The sequence below is a fragment of the Coturnix japonica genome, chromosome 4 (genome assembly GCF_001577835.2).
Source record: "Coturnix japonica isolate 7356 chromosome 4, Coturnix japonica 2.1, whole genome shotgun sequence".
Lineage (NCBI taxonomy): Eukaryota > Metazoa > Chordata > Aves > Galliformes > Phasianidae > Coturnix > Coturnix japonica.
The window spans coordinates 18,119,319-18,140,428 of NC_029519.1; the positions used below are offsets into that span (position 1 = coordinate 18,119,319).

The following is a 21,110-nucleotide window of genomic DNA, read 5'->3' on the forward strand; positions in this document are numbered from 1 at the left end:
TCTTAACAAAAGCCGTTGAGTAAAATGACCTAAAAGGTTTTATTTAAAATGTTGCAGGTGAATATTTAATTAGAAAATGACTATTCACGTGTTGTGCTGGATTTCTTGGTCTAATGTGACAGTTTGGAAATGGGCATTTTTTTCCAGATCAAATTATTTCTAAACGGTCAGTATGTTGAGACATTTGAGGAGGATCTCACGTTTACATCAGATGAGGCTGTTTCCTTTGATCCATCCAAGATTAACAGTGAATTGAAAGGTATGGTCATCTTTTACTTGAAATGTATCACTTTCTGTCTTTCTCCTAGAAAATCATGTGCTGAATTTTGTCCAAGAAGTTTATTTTACCTCCTTACACTGTGCATTTTGAATTCCTTTGCAAAATTCTTGAGCCACTTTTCTTAGGAAGGATGGTGATTAGCATCAGACAGTAGTATTACATGGGAGTCTATAACAAGGCTATATCAAGTTGCTTTAAAAAAAACACACCCTAGCCTTAGCCACAGGAAAGCACTTGAACTCTGACTTGATATTGAAATACGGTTTGGAAGTCTATTTCAAATTTGTTGTATTAATCCTGGTACAAGTTGGTTTTATTTGAATCAAAATACTTGCATTCAGAATGGAGGGCAGAAGTACAGAATCCTTAATAATTAGGATAAATACATTCCGCCATATTACATCAGGCTTCATAAAATGCAATGAAGAATGGGACTGATCCAGAGCTAGTAAATTTTGAAGAAAGGATATTAGAATAATGCTTCCCTGTGATAATTTCTGTTCAGCTTTTCTAATCTATATGTGTGAAAAAGAAAAGGAAGGTACTGGGTGAACCAGTGAGCTAAGATGAGCAGGTCTAAACATCTGCAACAAAGTGTTCAGTCTGAGTTGTTCATGGAAGCTAGGTATGGTATCAGATCAAGGATTACAGAACCTCTTAGGTACTAACAGTTTTTCCTATCCTTTCTAGTGGCAGAACTGCATTCTGCATTTTGTAACATACTTCGTAATTTCTTTTTGATCCAGACAAAATCTTTATTTCTCTCACTAGAGAGATGTGGTAATTAATTTAAAGCTATGGATAGAGCCTTTCAAATCTAAATCAGGTAATTTGCTCAACTTATTCCTAAATACAATACTGATTCTGAAAGAAAAAATTAGGTCTTTGAGTATGTGAATATGCCAAAAAAAAAAATTACATCTTAACATTTTGTGCCTTCATATCATCTGTATCTGGAATCCAGAATGAGTAGAATTTCTCAAAACTATGAGTAGAATCTGTTATTGTAAGTTAATGGAAGCTATTCTATATAATGTAGAGAAATTTTCCAATACATGTGTGGCTGTGTGTTTATGTGTTGAAAGTCACTGATACTGAACTGTCATGTGTGAATTCTTCTCTGTCCTTTCAGACATCCCTTCAAGGGAATCTTTTTGTGTCAAGCAGAAATAAATTGTAGTCTTCAGTGTGTGTTCAGTTCTTGATCATGTCTGTTGCAAATCAAAGCTCATAGCAGAGTCTCTTTGATATATGGGAGTTCCAGGGCAGTAGGGGATTATCATAATCAGACTGAGTTAAGGAATAGAAGGTCATGGTTTGTCTAATAAAGAGGCTAGCAGAGTTACTGATTTTTTATTTTATTTATAATTTCAACATGACTGCAACACTAAATATTGGAAGAAAAAAAACAATCAGACTTCCTGTTGCTTTCAAATGCCTTCTTATCATTAGAGAAGACTTTCTGAGGTGCCCGACATCAGCTTATAAGTACTGAATTCTTCTGGCTCTATTCAGGCAGAACTCAAACTTTTGAGGGTCAGCAGATCTCCTCTGTTTTTTTTTTTTCCCCTGAGAAGGACCTCTAAACTTTTGCCCTTAGTTGTAAATAGAAATGTTTTCTCTTACCTACTTCTGTGGCTTAACACATGGACAACACAGATGAGAAATAGATGGATTAGACTGTAAAAGCAGTAAACTCTGCTAAAGCATTTTGTCAGCATTTAGTAAGGAGAGAAGTATTTTTTCTTGGTTTCATGGTTATCTCAAGTGTGAGGGACTGCTGGTTGTCTTTGAACAGATAAGAGAAATATGCGAAAGTGGATTTCAAAAATTCTGCTAGATGTGGTTCTGGAAGGGTGGAATTTGAATGTACTGTTTGCCTTAGCTTCAAAGAGGATTCTTCTGTAGATTTAAGATGTTTGTTAAATGGAAGCAACTTCCTGATAAACAGATCATGAAGGATAAATCAATAAGGGTAATAATACATGAGAACACCAGAGAGCGATCTTGAAATGGTTTTGTTTAAATGGAGACCCTTTATGTTATATATACCCTTTAGTATTTTCTGGCAGTTTTTATGACCCGCTTCTACTTGAGTTTTTCATGGAAGTGAATGTAGAAAGGACTGAGCATCAGGCTCAAAACAAATGTACTACGTTAATTCTTCTGCAGTGTATTTTCAACATTTCAAGTTCTATTTATTACCTGTGAAGTGCTGTTATACTAGACTGACCCGTGATTAATTTCAGTAGTTTAACATTTCTGTGTTTTTCTTTAGAATGTGAGTAATGTCCTCTTTCTGTTGGTACAGCTAGATCAGAAAATGTTTGCTGTGGTCAGCCCCAGGTTGTTCCCTGCTAATATTTTTCTCCATTGAAGGAAAAAATGTCACTTCCATGCCATACATGTTCCCCCTACTGGTGTTCAAGGAGCAGAGAGAGGATATAATCTGCCAACTCATGTGCAGAAAGATAGAAAATCACAGGAAGGGGTTATAGGAAAGGGTAGCTGGAGGATGGGAATTCTGAATGCAAGACAGATAGATGGATAAGTTTGAGATGCTGGCACTGAAGCCAGGGATGCCTGGAGAGCTGATATGTCCTGAGAGAAGTTGGGTTAGATGCAAAACAAGTTTGGAATGACTGGATTCTCTCTGCCTAAAATATGGGATATAAACTGTACTTCAAGTTTAAGCATTAGACTTCTGTTAGTGGATAACCCGAACCTGGTGCAAAGTGAGCACTTGATCTCTCCTTCAGGGGAACAGCTAGGTGGTGGCTGCCTGCTGCTTACTAATGAAGAACTGCAAGAGGTCTGTGATGTATGACTAAACCATCAAACCTTGTTTATAAACTCCATGGCTTGATTGAACTTCTGTAGTTGGGCAGGAGTAGGACTGCTTTATTTTCATTATTTAATTAGTTATTTGAAAAAGAAATCTGTGCAAATGAAAAAATAACCTTTACAGTAGCATGTATGAAAGCAAGAGAGATGCACAGTCTTCAGACACTTTTAAATTGCGACTGCTTTCTACAGACAGCAAATTATCAGTAACTAAATGTATTTTCTACCCACATTGGAAGCAGAGAGATCTTTGTGTTATCTGGAAAAAAGCTGGTCAAGAAATACCATGTATCTGCTAAGCCTCTTTCAGAGACACTGCACTGTTATGATGGAGATAAATGTTCATATTCAGAGGTGGCAATACAGGGGATGTGTGGCACAGCATTCAGCTTTGTAAAAGTAAACAGATTTGCCTTATAAATACACATTAGGGCAGAAAAACTTTGATGTTGTTTGTGAGAGTACTAAAAACAGTGCAGGAAGACTGTAAAGACAGATCCTTCTTCAAAATGTACCATTGTATGTAGCTATCGTTACAGCGCATTCATTTTTATATTGTACAGATCTGCCAACTGGTCACCATACTTACCGCTTAGAAGATCTTGCCTATACTAGAAGTGGAGACAAAGGCAACTCTGCAAACATAGGTATTTATCTTTCTTCTCAAGGTGGTTTAAGTTTCTCATATAAGAGGCCACCATGTGCTCTCCTTAATTTTTTGGGGAAATCTCTTAACATAACTTTATTATTTCTTTTATTGCTTCAGTGCTCAAACAAAATAATCCAAATGAAACAGTATTTAACTAATGCAGTGTAGGTCTGCGTTCAGCAGCTGTTTGAAATCTGAGGTATTAAGAAAAATACTTGAATGTCTGAAACTGCAAAGCTTTGTTTAGGGTTGCAAAGAGTAAGCACCCCAAAACTAAGAAACACATTCTTAGTGTTTCTCCTGCACATTAGTTGCTACTTCTCTGTGTCTATTATATAATATAATTTCTTGGTTGTCTGAAGGTGTATGCTATTTCTGTATGTTAATTTTGTATCGTGTAAATGGCTAAATATTGTTAAGAAACACCAAAGTTGTTCTTCAAAGTAAGGGAATGCTTTTAATTATATTGTAAATCCAAGTGGTGTATTTCAGTGTGCAGGCTTTACATTGATTATGCTGCTTCTTGTATTGATTAATAATTCCTTCTATTCCTTACTTCTGCATGCAACAATTGGCTCTCTTACTTGTTGGAAGATGAGAGCGTGTTGGTGTTCAAAGCTCAGTATGAATTAAAGGTGCGTTTGGGATTTGATTTGCTATTAGCTGTCATGCTAAGACTGATGGATTTTGTTATTTATATTTAAGGAATACGGTTTTCTTGTCCTTGTTTGTGAAGCTTTTTTTGGGTTGAAGAGTGAAGAGGTGTTGATTTTTATTTTTTTTAAAGTTTATTTTATTTAATTTGTTCTGTTAATACAATATAGCATTGCCTGATCATAAATTATGTGTGTGCTGCCAATAGGCTTTCTCAGATATAAAGAAACTATTGCTTTGCTAAATGAACAACAAACAACCTATGAGATGAATAATTCTAAGCCCCTAGATAAAGAGATCTGTGACATGAATCAGCTTTCCCGATCCTGCTGTGGAATGCTGGCTTCAGCATAAAGTTACCTAGACTTTATCAAAGCATACTTACAGCAATAAAAAACTGTCCTTTCTTGTAGTTATTGAGGGTAAGAACCAAAACCTTCCATTGTTGCACTTACTACTGATCTGATTATGCTTTGTTTATGGTCAGCTACAATTACTTCTCTAAGGCCTGCACACCTTTTAGGGAAAGAGAACTTCACATGGTTGGTTGGTTTTGGTATTTTGTTTTTCTTTAGGTGTTTTCCAGTAGCAGGGTTCATTTGCACCTAGAAGAATTGTGGTTTTAATATCATGTGGTTTGAGAGCCTTCTTCCATGTCATGCAACACACTACCTCTCTACTGTCAGAGGAAAAGCTGTCCTGCTACTTTATTCAGGAGTTCATCAAAGAGTATCCATACATACATTTTCAGTTGAGAGGATGACCTCGAATCAGTTTTGAAAGGATAACTGCAATAGGTTTCAACAGCTCATGTTCCAACTAATGCTTATCTTACCTAACAGGTGTCATAGCACGGCATCCTCTGTATTATCCATATCTAAAGAAAACTTTAACTGCTCAAGCCTTGGAGAACTACTTCGAACACCTTTTAGAGCGAGAAAAACCTGAAGAAGAGCTAGTATCAAGGTGAGTATATACTTGTATATTTTTTTGTTTTGTTCTAATAATGTCTGCAAAATAGGAATAACTTGTAGTCTACTTTTGAGAAACATATTCCTAATCTGGAAACTGCAGGAGCCATAGTAACTGAAACTTCTTGTGCCTCCAAGGCACTACATAAGGAGGAACTGGAAATCCCTGACAGAGTGAGGAAGTAGTGCTCTTTCTTCTAAGTGTGCCCATGAAAGCAGATGAGAGGTTTTAAAACTGATGTTTCTCATTAAAAATAAGTACTTTGATACTGCAACAAACTCTTTACCTTCCTAAAACCTGTTTTGATATAATATTTCCTCTACCACAATGGACATTTTTCCAAAATCATTACATCTTTTTGTGGATGACAAGAAATAAGTGCCTTTTTTGCTTGGTCAAACAGTATGAGTCAGAAAGGTGCAGCTCAAAGCCCAGAGAACTTGGAGCTATTTTAAATCCTGCTCTTTGAGCATCGTGATGAACAGATCTATGCAGATCTCATCCACCGTTTCATTAAGTGCTAACAAATCTACAGATCTAAGGAATTCTAATATTTAGAAAGTAATTAAATTTCCTCTGAAACAGACCAGAGAAAGGGGAAAAAATAAAAAAATGTCAGGCCTTCTAATGATACGTATAGAAATAGATTAATTGTGGTTCCCTAATGCTCTTTATGTTCATAAATAAAAGTTCAAATTTGCTGTGTCTGGGTAAAGCCAATTAAATTTGATTAATTAGATTATCTGTTCCTGGGTTTGGTTTCTTTTAATGATGTGACAGTGGAGCTGTGTGAGAGAACTGAAAAACTTCTGGGGGAAAAAAGAATAGATCCATGTGTGGAACTGTTTAGGATTGAAAGTATTATGCTTGTGTGCTTCAGATTGCATGATTTTTTTTTAATTGTTCATTTATTTTTAGGTTTTACTGTTGTAAGAAGGGCTGTCTTATTTTTTTTCATTTCAAATATGCGTCGTTAAACAATAGACATTATTTTTGCTATTAAAAACATACCAACTATGGTTCTACTTAAGTACAGAACAGAGATTGTCAGCTGGTTGCTTTTCATTCTTTTTCCTTAAGGCTTTTAGAATAGGTAAACAAAAAAAGATGGGATTATTCTTGACAAAGAGCATTGTCAACTCAGAAGCTTGCAGAATTTCAGGTAACACAGTAGCAAAAGATGATCTTTTGGAGATAAAGACAGGACAATACAATTGCTTTTTTCCCTCATCCACCACTTAAGAGAAGTACCTTCCCAACAATTAATCATAGTGTTTCCTGTGCGTAGCAGTAATGTGCAAGCAAAATTAGGCTAATCCAAGTCAAGCAAAGTTAAGAGAGAGTGATACTCAGAAATTTGCTGTGTTTAAAGGAGGATGTCAGTCTCATATAAGTCTGAATGGTTTTGCTGTTTAAAAAATAGCATCAGTGCTGAGGTAAAGTATATGGTAGCTACAAGATGATACTGCAAGTGAAAGGGTCTATTTTTCCTTTAGTCATTTTGCATTTCATTTTGCCAATACAAGCGTACCCATGTGGTGTTGCACATGCAGCGCTTTATAAATTGAGAATTGATTGTGCTAAAGAAGTGCTAGAGAGTGAATATGACTGGAGAAGGGAACATTTCTCTCTTACACAAAACCTGAAAATGAAATACTTGACTAGTTTACTACATATTGTTTTTCTTATTGAGAACTCTCTCATCTCCTGTCAGCACTAGAATTGTACACAAATGTAATGCTGTAACACAATGGAAAACATAGCAATGATAGAGTAGCAGAGTCCTAGGCTAAAGCAGGTAAGGATGTGCTCAAATGCAGTGGCCATGGGCACAGAAACAGGAAAAGAAGATTACCCTTGGAAGGCCTCAGGTAGGCAGGGAACTCCAGCAAGATGCCCTTGACTCCACTGTCATTCCTGAAATGAGATCCAGGATTCCATTGCATTCCATTGCATTGCATTGTGTGCACCTCAGCTCCCCTGGGTTGCCTCTGCCTTCCCACCCGGTGCTCCATCACTGGTTCAAGCCGTGACTTACCATTCCACTAAAACATCTTTCATTATTATTTCTGCAGTTACCTATTTCTAGAACACAGAATTGCATTTGTATTAGAACTGTATCCGTCATGGTATTTTTTTAAGGACTTCTTGCTGTGAAGAACTGAGGAACAAAACAATACATTTTTGGCAGATACCAATACTTTTAAATTGCTTTTGCATATACAAAAATGCTGTGAGGTTCTGTAATCCTTGCTGATTATGTTATGAATCAGTTACATAGATGACACTGCTAAAATTACTCTGTTCTACACATTGCTGTTGAATGCTGAATAGTATCAACAATAGCCCTAATTTTTACAATACTAAGAGGGACTGGAGAAGATAAACCTTGACCATAGAAGAATACTGCAAGAAAATCCAGCTTTTTTAGAAAACAGATTTGAAGAATCTGTTGAAAACAAATGAAGATCAGATAAATGACTAAAGAGAAGCAAGCAGTACTGGAGGAAATGTGATTTAAACTATAGCAGTCAAACATCTGGAGACACAGCAAGAGCTGGATAAGGTCTTTTTCCGTTACTCCTCGTGTCTTGCTGATGTTGGGATTAAATTCTTTCCTAAGAAGGGGGTGGGAAATAAATAAATAAAAAGGAAAGCCATCAAGTCCTTAGATAAAGAAAGTAATGGAGGAAAGCAAAAAGCCAAGGAGCACTGGAACAGTACACAGAAGTAGACAAAGCACTGGAAAACTGTGCAAGGAATGGCAAATGGAAACATGCTACAGCCCTATTTATGGAGTTTGAAATAGCTTTGCTAGGAAATCATGAAGCCATTTGCCAGACTTCTACAAAAGTTTCCAAACTGGAAATGCATCAGCCAGGATGGAACAGGAAAATGGGTCTGTCATACTAAAATCAAATTGTTTTATCTTAACAAAGCACGTGGCTCCAGTGAAGTGTTGAAATGTAGCTTTACTTGTTAAAAGTTCTCCATAGTTGCAAGAGTTTGAGCTGCTGAGTCATCATTATTTCTTAGTAACACTGAGCATGACTTCCAAATCAGCTGGCAGGCAGCGTCAGAAAAGTGAGTTCTGGGGATTATGTGATTAATTTTTTTTTCAGTATCAGACATAAGAAATATTAAAATTACTTCCTTCTGTCCATTGTGTTTTCTTAAATCACACTGGATTTGAAACTCATGCCTATAGAGCTTTCTAAATGACAGGAGAAATGGAAATGAGAAAAGTGGCTAATTAGAAATTTATGAATTTTGACAAATAGGGAGAGAATTATTACTTTATGATCTTCCTTTAGAACTATTAAGGACTGACAAGTCATAGAATCATAGAATCACAAGGTTGGAAAGGACCTACAAGATCATCTAGTCCGACCGCTTTAAGAATCAAGAAAGTAGGAAATGTTAACCTTCAGTTTAACTTCTCGGCTTGATTTACCAGTAGAGGCTGTTATCAAAAGCACACAAGTTTTTGCACAGTCTTTTGCTTCTGTTCTGCTTAAATGAGTTTTTGTCCAAAATCTCTGGGGTGGAGGGGGTGTAACAAGAATATAAATTTTATTTTACAGATATGAACTGCCAGGAATCCATGCATTAAATTTTGTTTTGAAGAATTCCCTTGGTGGTGGTGGCGTGGCGTCCCTAAGAAGTGACCCACAGGCATGTATTGATTTAATGTGTTTATATTTTGTAACTAAATATTGCATTGTTTTCTCAATGGTTTGTTGTTAGCTGTGGGACTGCTCACAAAGCAGGATGATGCTAGGTGTGAATTGGGTAGCAGAGCTGAACTCCTTTATTTTAGCAGTAGGTAACAAATTGAACAAACTGTTCAATCTGTTTAAGATAAAATGCTTTTTCACACATAATTACATCAATTCACAAGTGAGGCAATTAAATGGAAGAGATAAATATAAATTACAAAAAAGATAAGTTTGATTTGAGTGAATCTATGATCCAGATCTTGATTGAAAACTCACTTGAAATCTCTAAATACATATAGTGTCAAATAAAACATTGTCATTAAACATTATTTACGAAGACTGTATATTTAGATAGTAAGTGGTTGTTGTTATTCTTCTCTCCTTACAGGGCAAAGCACTTGGGCAGATGCTGTTGGATTTCCAGATTAAAAACGTTCCTGATTTAAAATCATTGATAGAGTAACAGGTGCTCGATACAAACATTTTTAACACTTTGAGTAGCATAAAAATGTCATAAAGGAGAACTGGCTTTTTGAGTCAGACTTTTGAAAGTCACCACAGAGAAATCAGTGACAGTTATCTCTCATAGGCTTAGCTATATGGCACAAATTAATAACTGTTTTGAGTAATGCCAGGCTAATAGCTTTGTCTGTGACTGATGACACTTCCTGTCTAGATAATACATTTGATGAAGAATTAATTTATTTCCTGTAAAATAGAACTAAACAAATTGCAACACGACATTTAATTATGAGACAAAATAGTCTTTGTTCCAAGATGAAAATTACCTTCTGTTCCGTCCGTCTCTTTTCCTTCTCTAAATCTTTATTTGAAAATTAAATAGACCGGTATAGTTGAGCTCCTGTCAACAGTATTTATCCCGTGTGTAGAGTGAAGCTGGATAACCTGCTGTGCATCACCATGAAGTTAGCGCTGTCTGGCACAGGAGAACAGCTTTCCCTAATGCGTGGTGATGGAATTTTGCAATTGTTACTACTATGTAGCGACCAATAGTAAATGCAGCCCTTTGGTGGTGTTCCACCAACTTTCCAGCTCTTTGTCCAATTAATGACAGATTTATCTACTATTTCCAACATTTACCTAATGAATCATAAAATGGCTTAGGTTGGAAGGGACCTTAAAGATCCTTGAGCTCCAGCCTCCCTGCCAAGTCCATACCAGTGAAGCACTCTCTTGTGTCTGCTCTGACTCCAGTTTTCACCTCCACATTTCCCTTTCTCCATCCACCCTTTTCCCCTGTATCCAAATTAGGGTACTCAAAACTTTCTCACTTGATGAAGCAACGACTCCCAAGATCTATGTCAGAGTTCCTATGGCACTGTCAGGATATTCTGGCCCCCAAAATAGCTCTATTTCTTCTGCAGAAGCCATACAGATGTTACTCTGCACATTTATTGGGTAAACTTCACCAAACTGTTCTCCCAAATCTCAGACTGTGCTACCACTGTTACCAGTTTCCTCTCCACTTGCTTCCTAATGAGGATTATACAACAAATTGTTCCCACCTTTTCTGTGGTTTTGACTTGAAGGTATAAGCGAGAGCTTTATCCATCTAAACACGTTACTCTCGTAGCCAGCTGTAAATCCTACCTGTGCATACAGCATGGTTCATGGAAGCTGTCATGAAAATCAATCATTACTTCATTGCAGAAAAGTATGCGACTTCATATATTTGTGCTGGTTTTTATGTTTACATTCGTTGTTTGTTTAGTAAACTGTTGTTAATAATTTGGAAGCCTTTTACCCTAGCAAAATATGCAAAGATATTGAGAGGAAATTACAAATAAACAGATAGACCTCAGTAGCAAACCTGCAGAGATAAGAAAGGCTACAGTAAATATATGCAGTTTATTCGATATGCTGCTTAAGTGACTGTAAATGTGTATGCAACTATTTTGGAATTAAAGTATACATTTATAAGTATGAGTTTGTTTTATCCACATTAAGTTGTCTCTTCTACTGGAGAACTTTGATACATATTTCAGAGGTTCTTAGAACTCTTTGTTTTGGGGTTGTTTCACTTATCTATAGTTTCATGCTTTGTCTCGTTGGTTCCCTTCTTCCATCAGAGCTTGTCTTCTCTGTGCTTTGCTTTTGTTTGGTACAAAAATGCAACAAACAAATGATAGACTTGTAGAGTTTGGCACTCAGAGCTCTGCAGAGGAGGCTGCAGTTTGCTTAAAAGAACTCTTCAAAAGGATTGGATATGGGAATACAAAAGGGTTATTTTTTATCCCCACAATTAACCCATGTGTATGCATCCTTCACGAATATGTTTTCTGTCCATTATTTGTTTCATGGCATCAGTGTAAAACAAAGGGCATTTCCCACCAGGTACTTTTCTTGCAAAAGATACTCTCAGAAATCCCCGTCCAAGATTTTATCCTCCTTAACGTGTTCTAAATTCATGAACTTGTATTTGTTCCAGCAATCCCAGCTGACCTGAAAGCTTGTTAAAGCTGCATTTGTTTGTTAATCTGCAGTAGAGACTCAGTAATTGAAAAACATTTGTTTAAAGCATAAATTGTAGTAGAAGGTGGGCGTGAATACCGCTAGCATTGACTTAACTTTAGCTAACAAATGCATTTTGCCTGCTTGTTAAAGCAGGGCTGTTCCTTGTGTAGGCAGAACTTGCACTTCCAATTGCCTTTCTTTTCTGCCTTTTCACTTCTGTTAACTGTGAGGGGAGGATGGAAACAGTAATGACTCGAATCCTAAGAGTAAGGGTCCATCTAATGTACTGGGTTTTTAGTGTAATGGAAACTGGCTAATGCCTCTTACCTGGGAATATTTTTTGTGCTGTGGCTCATCTGCAATACAGAACAGACGCTGCATTCTTTCACCTCCTTCAGCTTTATTACTGCATCTCCCAAAGGCAAATCATGGGGTCTGTCATGAAATAATTATTCCATAGCAGGTAATAGTCCAAACAAGCACTTTATTTGCTGCATCATATTTCATATGTCAAAGTGATCTTGCCAGCATTGAGGCAATTCAGTCTATTAAAGTTCTACAAGTTATTACACAGAAGTGATCCAGGAAGATGGGAAAGAAGTAACTGGAGGCTTAGTCTGAGGCACAAAGTATGCTTTGTGTTTGGCCATCTCTGACAAAACAGTTTTCATGCACAACATATTTTGGGGTTTTTTTCCCCTCTTTTCAGCAGAGGGAAAAAAGAATTATACCTTTTGAATCTGGTTTTGCATGGTGGCAGTTTGAGAAAGATGGCTGACTGTTGCTGACCTGTAGGTTTGCTGTTCCAGAATCTGAAGAGTTTATTTCAGAACTGAGTTTGTTATTGTATGGAATGCTTTGCAGTTTCAAAGCAGTGTTATCAAGGTAGATTTCACTTGCTGCCACGATGTATGTGAGGTGAGTACGGAGTGAAGCAGTTCCACAGATCTGTCATCTGTGTGATGCCTTTTGTGCTTATTCCTGTGGGGTTTCAGACTCTGACACTGAGTGATTTTAGGGGGAGGTAGAGTCAAAGTTTGTTAGTGCTTTGGTATGAGGGTATGAGGAAATGACCACTGCATAATGTCACACCTGTCACATTACTCCTTTGAAACCCTTCCCCGTGGTAAGACTTTGAGTCTCCTCATTGCGATTCTTCTTCTTCGGTTTCATCCTTGCTTTTTCTCTGGATTTACTTGAAATGGGGATTTAGGGGATTAAAGCTCATGGATATTAAGAAGGCAAACAAAGGATGTCTCCAAGTAAAAGATCCAGATAGGAAATGTCTGTTTCTGTTGGGGGGGTTCAGCTGAATTCCTTTCTTGTGCTGAGTAGAAGAGAGACCTGACCTGTAGCTGTGAAGGATTACATTTGCTTCAAAAGAGACCATCCAGGCCCTTAGCAGTTCTGAGAAGAGGGAACCTTGAGACGGTAGGGCTGGATGGTGGGAGCCTCGAGATGGAAGGTTTATGCTTCTAGGAGAGAGAGATGAATGATTCTGTGCCAGGACTTCGAGTCTCTGAAAACCTCTGGCTGTGTCACAGTGTTCCATCTCTGGACCAGCCCCATGATGTGTTTTTAACCTGCACCCTTTCTCCAGTCCCTTAAAAATGCACCAATTAAAAGTTCATAAAGCTCCTTGCCCATGTTTTTATTTACTAATAGCTGTGAGCAAATGCATCAACCTTTCTAGGTGTATCGAAACATCTGGATTTGAAAGATTTTATGTAATTATGTGACTTGTTGCTAATCCACTGGTTCATACCAGCACCGTGAGCTGCATCTACAGGGTATTTCCTTCTTTGTAACTGACTGGAGAGAGCTAAGCCTTTGTTGCATAAAAAGTTTGGCTGAGACTCTTCAGAGAAAATCCCAAGTGCCTGATCGCATTGGCAAGCAGAGCTGGAGCCCTGCTCTGTGCTTAGAGGCTGAAGGAGGTTCCTGGGGACATCTGTGTAGGTGAAACAAGCTGAGAACAATCTTGGGCTCCTCAGGAAGCTCCCTGCTTGGAGCAGGAGGAATGGGGAGGGCAGTGTGTTCTCATAACGTGTTGGCGTCACTGAGGAGTGGTGGAAAAACTGCTTCATGTCAGCGATAAGCCTGATAGTTCTTGTGTGTGGGAACCTCCCTTGAACCTTGGCTGGGTACGTGTCATGGTGGGCCTTGCCCTTCGTACCAGAGCTGTTCTGCATTGGAAAGCGAAGGGATGTTGAGCCCTTTCTCCTGGAGCAACCAAAGGAGTCCCACAGCTTGAGGTTCTTCTGGGCTTCCTGTCCGTGGTCCCCAGGCTCTCGGTTTGAAAGTAATTTCGTAGGAAAAATAACTTGCTCTTTCACATCTCTTTGCCCGTGGCGAGGTGCCAAATGTTACTCAGCTTCCCTTGCACTTGGCTGTGCGGCAACCACAAGTGTGCTCACAACCTGCAGGGAAGAGCCGCTGGGAACCCGGCGTTGAGTGCGGACGTTCCAACAACCTGCCCCTCACCCGGCGCTTCTGCCCCTATTGCTCAGCGCCTGGCGTGCAGAGAGGCGAAAGCGGCAGCACAAAGGCGGCGGGCAGGGAGCTGAGGCACGGACGGGCCCTGTCATCTCCCAGGTGCCATGAATGCCGGCCCCATCCATCATCCCGCAGCCCTGCGGGCGGGAAGCGGCTCGGCTACCGAACCCTGTAGACGGGTCGGCTTTGTTGGCCGGTGAGAGCCGCTCTTTTGTAGGCATCGTTGCCAGGAGTTAGCCATTCACATAATGGATTAGCGTGAAACAAAACGCACGGCGATGCCCCTTTCCTTTCTTCACGTTCTTTCTGAGCCCTTCGGGCCGAGCTGGATCGTGACGGGGACTGGTTCCCCCGTTCCGGTCCCGGCTGCGGGCGGCATTCCCCGCTGGAGCGGGGCGGGCGCTCCCCGCACGCAGCCGATGGGGCGGCCCGTGTGCCCGCCCCGCCCCGGCCGGCCGCCTAGAAAAGCGGGGCCGTTCGGCGGCTCCCCGGTTTCTTCCCGTCCTTGGCCCGGCCGGTCATGAAGAAGTCGGTGCCGCAGGCGGCCTCGCTGCTGCTGGAGAAGCTGCTGCTTTTTGTCCACGTCCGGGCGCTGCCGGCGGGCACCGAGGGCGGGGAGCCGCCACCGGCCGCCTCCGGCTACTACGACACGAGCTGCTTCAGGCGGGGTGACCTGCTGGAGGTGCCGCGCACCCTGTTTATCCACTTCGGCATCTACCTGGGTGAGAACCGTGTCGCCCACCTGATGCCTGACATCCTGCCCGCCTTCACTGACGACCGCCGGCAGATCCAGCGGGTGGTGACCAACAAGCGGCTCATCCTGGGAGTCATCACCAAGACGGCCAGCATCCGCGTGGACACGGTGGAGGACTTTGCCTATGGCGGCAGCATCCTGGTCAACCACATGGACCGGCTGTTCAAGGACCAGGTGCTGGGCAGCGAGGAGGCCGCCCGTCGGGCAGAGAAGCTGGTGGGCGCCACAGCGTACAGCCTGCTCTGGAACAACTGCGAGCACTTCGTCACCTACTGCCGCTACGGAGCTCCGGTCAGCTTCCAGACCGACAAGGTACAGCCCTGGGGAGGGGCGGAGGGAGCATCTCCCAAGCGAATCCCCGGCTCCCGAAGTCAGAAGTGCCGCTGAGAGCTGGCAGGCTGCGGGTGCGCTGCCCCGCGTTACTCCAGTGCTGGGCTGCGGGACACGATGCGGCCTCAGCTCCGCTGGCTGGAAACGGGGCTCAGTTCTGATTAACGACATTAGCTAAAGCTCCGTGGTGACGGAGTTGCGGGCTGCAGGCTCTCACACAACATGTGAGCGCTGTGGCACCAGCAGCCCCCTCTGTACCAGAGAAAGCAGCGATCCCAGCTGTCATCTCAACACTTTGCTCCTTAACCCTGACGATTTACTCTTTCGTTCTTCTTTTATTTTTTTCCTGCAGTTCTGTGAGACTGTCAAGATGATCCTTCGTGACCAGAGGAGCGTTCTTGCTTCAGTGCTCGTGGGCTTAGCATCCATCATCTGCCTCGGTCTGGCACCCTCCACCACACTCCCCACGATCTTCATTACCTTCATTCTGTGGATGGCTGGCTAACAGCCCGCCCGCAACTGTTTGTATATAGGATGTACACTACTGTATTTATGAGAGCACAAATTACTTGCTGGCGCTGTGTAAAGTTACTTAACCTTGTGTGCCACTTTCAAATGCGACTCTGTCTAGAACACAGTGCACAAGGTATAGCTTACTGTGTAAGCCAAATAATAGATTTCCTGAAAATCTCAATACATTTTCACACACCTTTAAAATAATGAAAGCGTAGGGGTGTGATGCAGTTCTGCTGCATGCCTTTAGCCTTAAGTGATTCTGCTCATGCCCTTCATGTTCTTTTATCTCCTAGCTGCGTGCCTGGGTGCTACAGCTATTAATAAAAATAGATGATTGAGTACCACACAGCGATGGGTATTCAGAATTACTTTGTACTTTGGTAGATATCATTAATGTTCCTGAGTTACTGTCTCTGTTCCTGAAATGTCCTTTTGCGAAGATGCAGTCAGGTAAGCTGAGCATTTTTGATAGCCGAGAAAAAAGAAAAGGTGGCCCTTGCCTGGGTGCTGTGCTGTAGTAACACATCTGGCCAGATTAGCATTGAGTTCCCTCCTGGGAAATGGCCACAGGTGTCTCATTCATATCAATAAACAGCAAAAAAAAAAGCATGCTCAGCAATTTTCTGATCGGGTTGGTGGTACAGAAAGTCTGAGATCCCTTGGCATTTTCTTTGCTGCTAATAGCGGAGGGTATGGCTAATGCAAATGGCTGCAGAGAGCTTCTAGGCAGTACAGGAGGAAAACAGTTTGCTTTCTGACATGCAGATGTCATGGGTTTCTAGACTTGCAGGGCACATGGCATGGAGGGGGAGGAAAATGAATGCGTATTTATTTAGCTCTTTCTTTCCCACAGTAATTAGAGCTACGTGGGTGTTGTAAGGCATCAGCATTCATTGGTGTGGTTCCTGCAGCCACTGTGAAGGAAGATGTCTTTCTATGCTCATCTCTTGCAAATAAGTACCCAGTGGCAAACCAGCTAATAACATTCCATCTCCAATGTTGCATCCTTTCTGTTGATCAAGACTGTGTAAAGCTCAATTGGAAATCATGTTATCTTGCCAATGATTTCAGTGCTAGAAGATACTTTTTCTTTTATTTTTTGCTTTTTTTCCTCCTCAGCAGTGTCTTAAAGTGTGCAAGGATATCATTCAGCTTCTGGAATGTCTTGCTCTACACGCACTTAGGTGACAGCACAGTGTGCCTGCCTCCCTTTCTAGTCAAAGGCAAACACAATGATGCTCCCTAATCATCTTTCCTCTCTGGCTGCTTCACTATAACTGACAAAGTATGCAAAGACTAGAGTGAAATTCCAGTCTCATAGGAAACAGCAGCACTATTGCTGTCATCAACTGAGCGTGGGTTTCAGCATTCTGCACTTCCAGTCTGCAGCCCAGCTCCAAAGAAGTTGTATATTGATTACTGTCAGGTCCTTGCAAAGTTTCTGTTCTGCTTTCAAAGACTGAGATGCTCCACGTAACTGTGTTTAGTAAACTTTCCAAGTTAAGGTGTTTTTTTTTAATAAACGTGAGTTGCTTTTTCATAGAGTACATGTCAGTAATATTTACATCAATTCCAAGGAGCTTTTTGTATTCGCTGTGCATAAGGTAATGAACTGTAGTCACCAGTCACTATTGTAACTATATAAATAGAATTTATTCATTTGAAAATGTCTCTTGATATGGAGTATAATGTTATAGCATTTCTCCGATGTGTCCCAGTAGGTCACTGAATGGGCCATTAACATGCACTTATATAGTGTTTGATTACAAGTGTGCTTTTCTTTCACCCTTTATTTACAGGGGTTTTATAAGAATTCCAGTAATTCTTATGATTCGCTTATATAATGACCCCATTCGCAGTGGGGTCATGACCAGTAACCACATCATAAGAGGGATTGTTGGAAGGTGGAGAAACATCCCTGCTCTAGGTTCTGTACCAAAGGCCCAATGCTCTGCCTTGTGTTGCACAGGAAGCACCCAGATTAACCCATGGCACTGCACTGGGATTCTGATAAGCATCTCAATGAAAGAAATGAAACCAGCTTCTTGCAGTTATCTAATATTAGTATTAGAGATTTGCCCTTCAAATTGTCAAGTTTTAAGAAGCTTACGGAATACTACGAAACAGTGCAGACTGTGGGGCTGTAGCTTTACCTCAGAGATGAGGAATAGCATAGGTGAAGGAAGAGAAATCCAGCTGTGTGGTGAGGAGGTTTTCCTGCTGATGGCAATTGTAAGAGACACAGAGATTTTGTGGAAGTCAGACACAAGTCAGGTAAGTCATGCACTAAGGGAAAAGTAGAACTAGCAGGCATGAATTCTCACGTTCAGCTCAGCAGGTTGTGGTTACGCACTGAAGTATTTTGGTAAATGTCAGTGTCTTCTTTTCTGTAATGAGTTGAGTAAAAATAAGCGCTTCCCCAAGATTAAGCCTTGAGTTTCAGCCTTGAGCTCAGGCACGACGCTGCTGAAATGAAGGAGCCAGTTGTAAGAGAAAGCGTGGAAAACTGCGGAGCAGTTCATCTGTTGGGAAAGCTGGTGCGTTTCGAAGAGACATTGTTCACTGATGACTGTTAAGTGGTGGTGACAGGGAGCGTAAATCTAGAGCTGCAGGTCATTTGAGCGGTGGGGCTGTTCTGGGAAGCTGTGTGGTTAAATGTGAATGTGTAATGGAGGGGTGTAACCACTGCCCTGCGCCGCTGGGAAATGCACGTAGTGAGGACACCAAGTGAACAGGAGAGATGTTTCGCTTTGGCCTTTCCAAAGAAAACACAAATTAAATGAGCATTCACGAGGCTCGAGATGTTTTTACAAAACCTGTGTTTAAAACAGGGGGAAAGGTTCCTAAACGAAGACATTAGAACACTGAGCTTTCTGTCTGTATTTATTTTCGCTTGGAACATAACCGATTACTCATTTTGTGGGTGAGTAGTCATCTGCTGCTTGATTTCACCTCTGGGTCCTCCTGTGCTGGAGGAGAATGCTACATATACCACTGAGGCTCTTAATGAAAGCACAAACAGCATTGCTTATTAAAATCTGAAGGGATGGGGAACGGAGTTAAAACTGCTGTGTGACTTGATGTCATGCAGCCAGGTTTTAGAAAGCAAGCTGCAGCTACAAGAAACACCAGTACTGTCATCTCTACAAGTGATATGGTACAGCATTACTAGCTGCGTGTCCTCATATTAAATAGTCACGCGCTACTGAATGATACAGAACTGTGTTAGACACTCATTAGTTCGCATCACCTTTTTCCATTGAAATGAAAAAAGTTCTCAGGTGATTCTCGGAGCCATTGACTCCTGGCTTTGAAATAATAGCTCAGCACGATCCCTGTAAGCACTTAATTGTCCTGAATGGGCTGACTGGTCTGAAATGAAGATGCTACAGCATGCTTGTTTGAGGCCCTTTGCTGTAGTGGATTGCGCTTTCCTGTAAGCCGTATGGAAATCCTTCAGGATACTGCGCTTATAGAACAGAACACGTGTTCTACTATAGGAATATAAATAGTTGAGCGCTGGTTTTTGGAAAATGTTCTTAAAACTCAGATTTCTGTCGTATATTGTGACATAGCTTCACTTCTGGTCACAGGAGCATTAGGGGATGGTGCTGAGAACACAGGCTGTGGGAAAGCTTAAATCGTACTTACACCGATCTGAGTGCAGCAGTTCTCTGTAGCAAAACTGATTTATGTTTTGATTCTGTGTCACAAGACACAGTGCCACGTTTGTGAGGTGCCTCGTAGCTTTAGATTTCCTTTTCTGTTATTAATCAATTCTTCATTGATTAGCCCAGCCAGAGTTTGAAGGTATAGCTGTCTTTTCCCATTTGTCACTCAAACCCTTAGGTTCCTTCCTGACTGAGCAGTGCAGGAGTGGAAACAGCAATAACGTTTTATAAGGTTTGCCAAAATGTGAAAGCTACAGCGCTTCTGGAGAGGCGGGGGAGCCTCTTCCTAGCACCTTCTTGGACTGCCTCCAGCAGATGGCAGATGCCATGAGGCAAGAACAAATGCTGTAGCATTCTTTTTGTATTCAGATACCTGTTGTACCTAACTATTGCCTTTAGTTTCTTCTTCTAATTCTCCTATAGCTTCTAAGCCACAAATGTCTTTCCTGTGTCTATAACTGGGAGAATAAACGTCTTCCTGTCTTCTTGCCAGCTGCAAGACTTGGTTAACTTGCATAAGATTGTGTGTTTCTTGCATAGAACATAGCAGATGTACAGTTCCTTACCAGAAGGCAACTTCATTCCCTGTGAAACCAGAGTTTTCTGTGAGGCTAAGTAGATATACTGCTTCATATAATTAAGAATTACAAGCAAATGAAGGGTTATACTCTGCTAAACTTGCCAAGCCACATAATGCTCTGCATAGTCTTAGGCCTGACTCAGACTTGCACCTACATTCCCTTCAATCTTGTACCTGTACATTTCCATTTAGCACTGCACAGAAGCATGGAGAAGGGTGGGTCTGCCAGTGTCACATGGTAGGAAGAAAGTTATTAATGACTTCTGCTCTCAAGTGAAGAATCGCAGGTGCGAAGATAATGAGAGGTCTCCTGTAGCCCTGCTTGAAAGACAGGAATTAGATAGCAACCACAGTAACTTGTGCTATTTCTGTTTTTGTACGAGATTGTACTTAGCTCCAAGCGTACCTTCAGGGTGAGGGAGGCCCCTGGTTTCAACCAGACTTATTCACAGTCAGTCTGAGCAGTGGGGTAATGCACAGACTGAGTAACCTGGAGCCAGTGACGACTTGGTAGCCTGCAGAACCTGAAACAGTATAGCTGTGGAAAACAGAACTACATCTAGCCCAAGTGGAAGAAGGCTGTTTGGTTTAGCATCGTGCTATCACATCACTGCAGCTTGCGGGACATGAGTGAATACCATCTCTTGATCCTGTTTTGTACTCATACCCACTTGAGACCAAAGTACTACCCAGTGCTGTCATAGATAAGGTTCAGGCGTTCCCAGTCCCTAAACACCAAAGCAGCTGCAGGAGTTGTTAGGTTTATTGGGATACTGGTGTTTCTTTATATTTCATTTAGCATAGCTGCCGAGACTTTTATATAGACTCAAAAAAGGGGGCAACTGGGGGAGAATGGAACACAAGGCTTTCCAATGGGCAAAACTGAATGAAAGACTTAGGGATGGCAGACCCAGTGCCCTAAAGATGCTTCAGGTGACTTGCGCATGCCCTCTTAGGTTCCAAATTGTGGGCCCTGACAATCAGGTAAGACCCCATATCGGCAGTGAAAATAACCTTCTGCTCCCTGCCCTTGAGAATGTAAAACCTGGTATTCATAGAACAGAATGGCCCTGGAAGGGGCAAGTAGGACCAAAGTGGTATGGCCTACTTGCACCTTGGGGGAGATTATTGGAGGTGTGGGATTTGGTAGTCCCTTTGGTAATCAGTACA

General features: G+C 41.2%; 2 protein-coding genes across 4 annotated transcripts in view; both read left to right on the plus strand.

The window, feature by feature from the left end:
* Positions 1–11,065, plus strand: part of LOC107313042 — a 38,940-nt gene extending 27,875 nt beyond the window's left edge. For 2 of the 3 annotated variants that reach the window (XM_015860951.2, XM_015860952.2), the window contains exons 16-20: positions 148–259; positions 3,688–3,771; positions 5,270–5,393; positions 8,984–9,074; positions 9,507–11,065. In XM_015860951.2, coding sequence (XP_015716437.1) covers positions 148–259; positions 3,688–3,771; positions 5,270–5,393; positions 8,984–9,074; positions 9,507–9,581 — 486 coding nt within the window. In that variant the 3' untranslated portion in view covers positions 9,582–11,065. Of the gene's footprint in view, positions 1–147; positions 260–3,687; positions 3,772–4,367; positions 4,409–5,269; positions 5,394–8,983; positions 9,075–9,506 lie in introns of all 3 variants that reach the window. The other variant, XR_001554753.2, reaches the window with a different exon arrangement.
* Positions 11,066–14,216: 3,151 nt separating this feature from the next.
* On the plus strand, positions 14,217–19,848 carry LRAT (lecithin retinol acyltransferase). Its single transcript, XM_015860953.2, has 2 exons — positions 14,217–15,155; positions 15,526–19,848. Exons 1-2 carry the CDS (start codon positions 14,610–14,612, stop codon positions 15,676–15,678), a joined length of 699 nt encoding a protein of 232 aa, XP_015716439.1. The 5' UTR covers positions 14,217–14,609; the 3' UTR covers positions 15,679–19,848.
* Positions 19,849–21,110: the final 1,262 nt, after the last annotated feature.

Bases quoted from the DNA above. Each gene is read 5' to 3' on its own strand.
- LRAT (XM_015860953.2), top strand. From the start codon at position 14,610: ATGAAGAAGTCGGTGCCGCAGGCGGCCTCGCTGCTGCTGGAGAAGCTG. The intron at 15,156-15,525 runs GTACAGCCCTGG...TTTTTCCTGCAG, and splicing joins TCAGCTTCCAGACCGACAAG to TTCTGTGAGACTGTCAAGAT.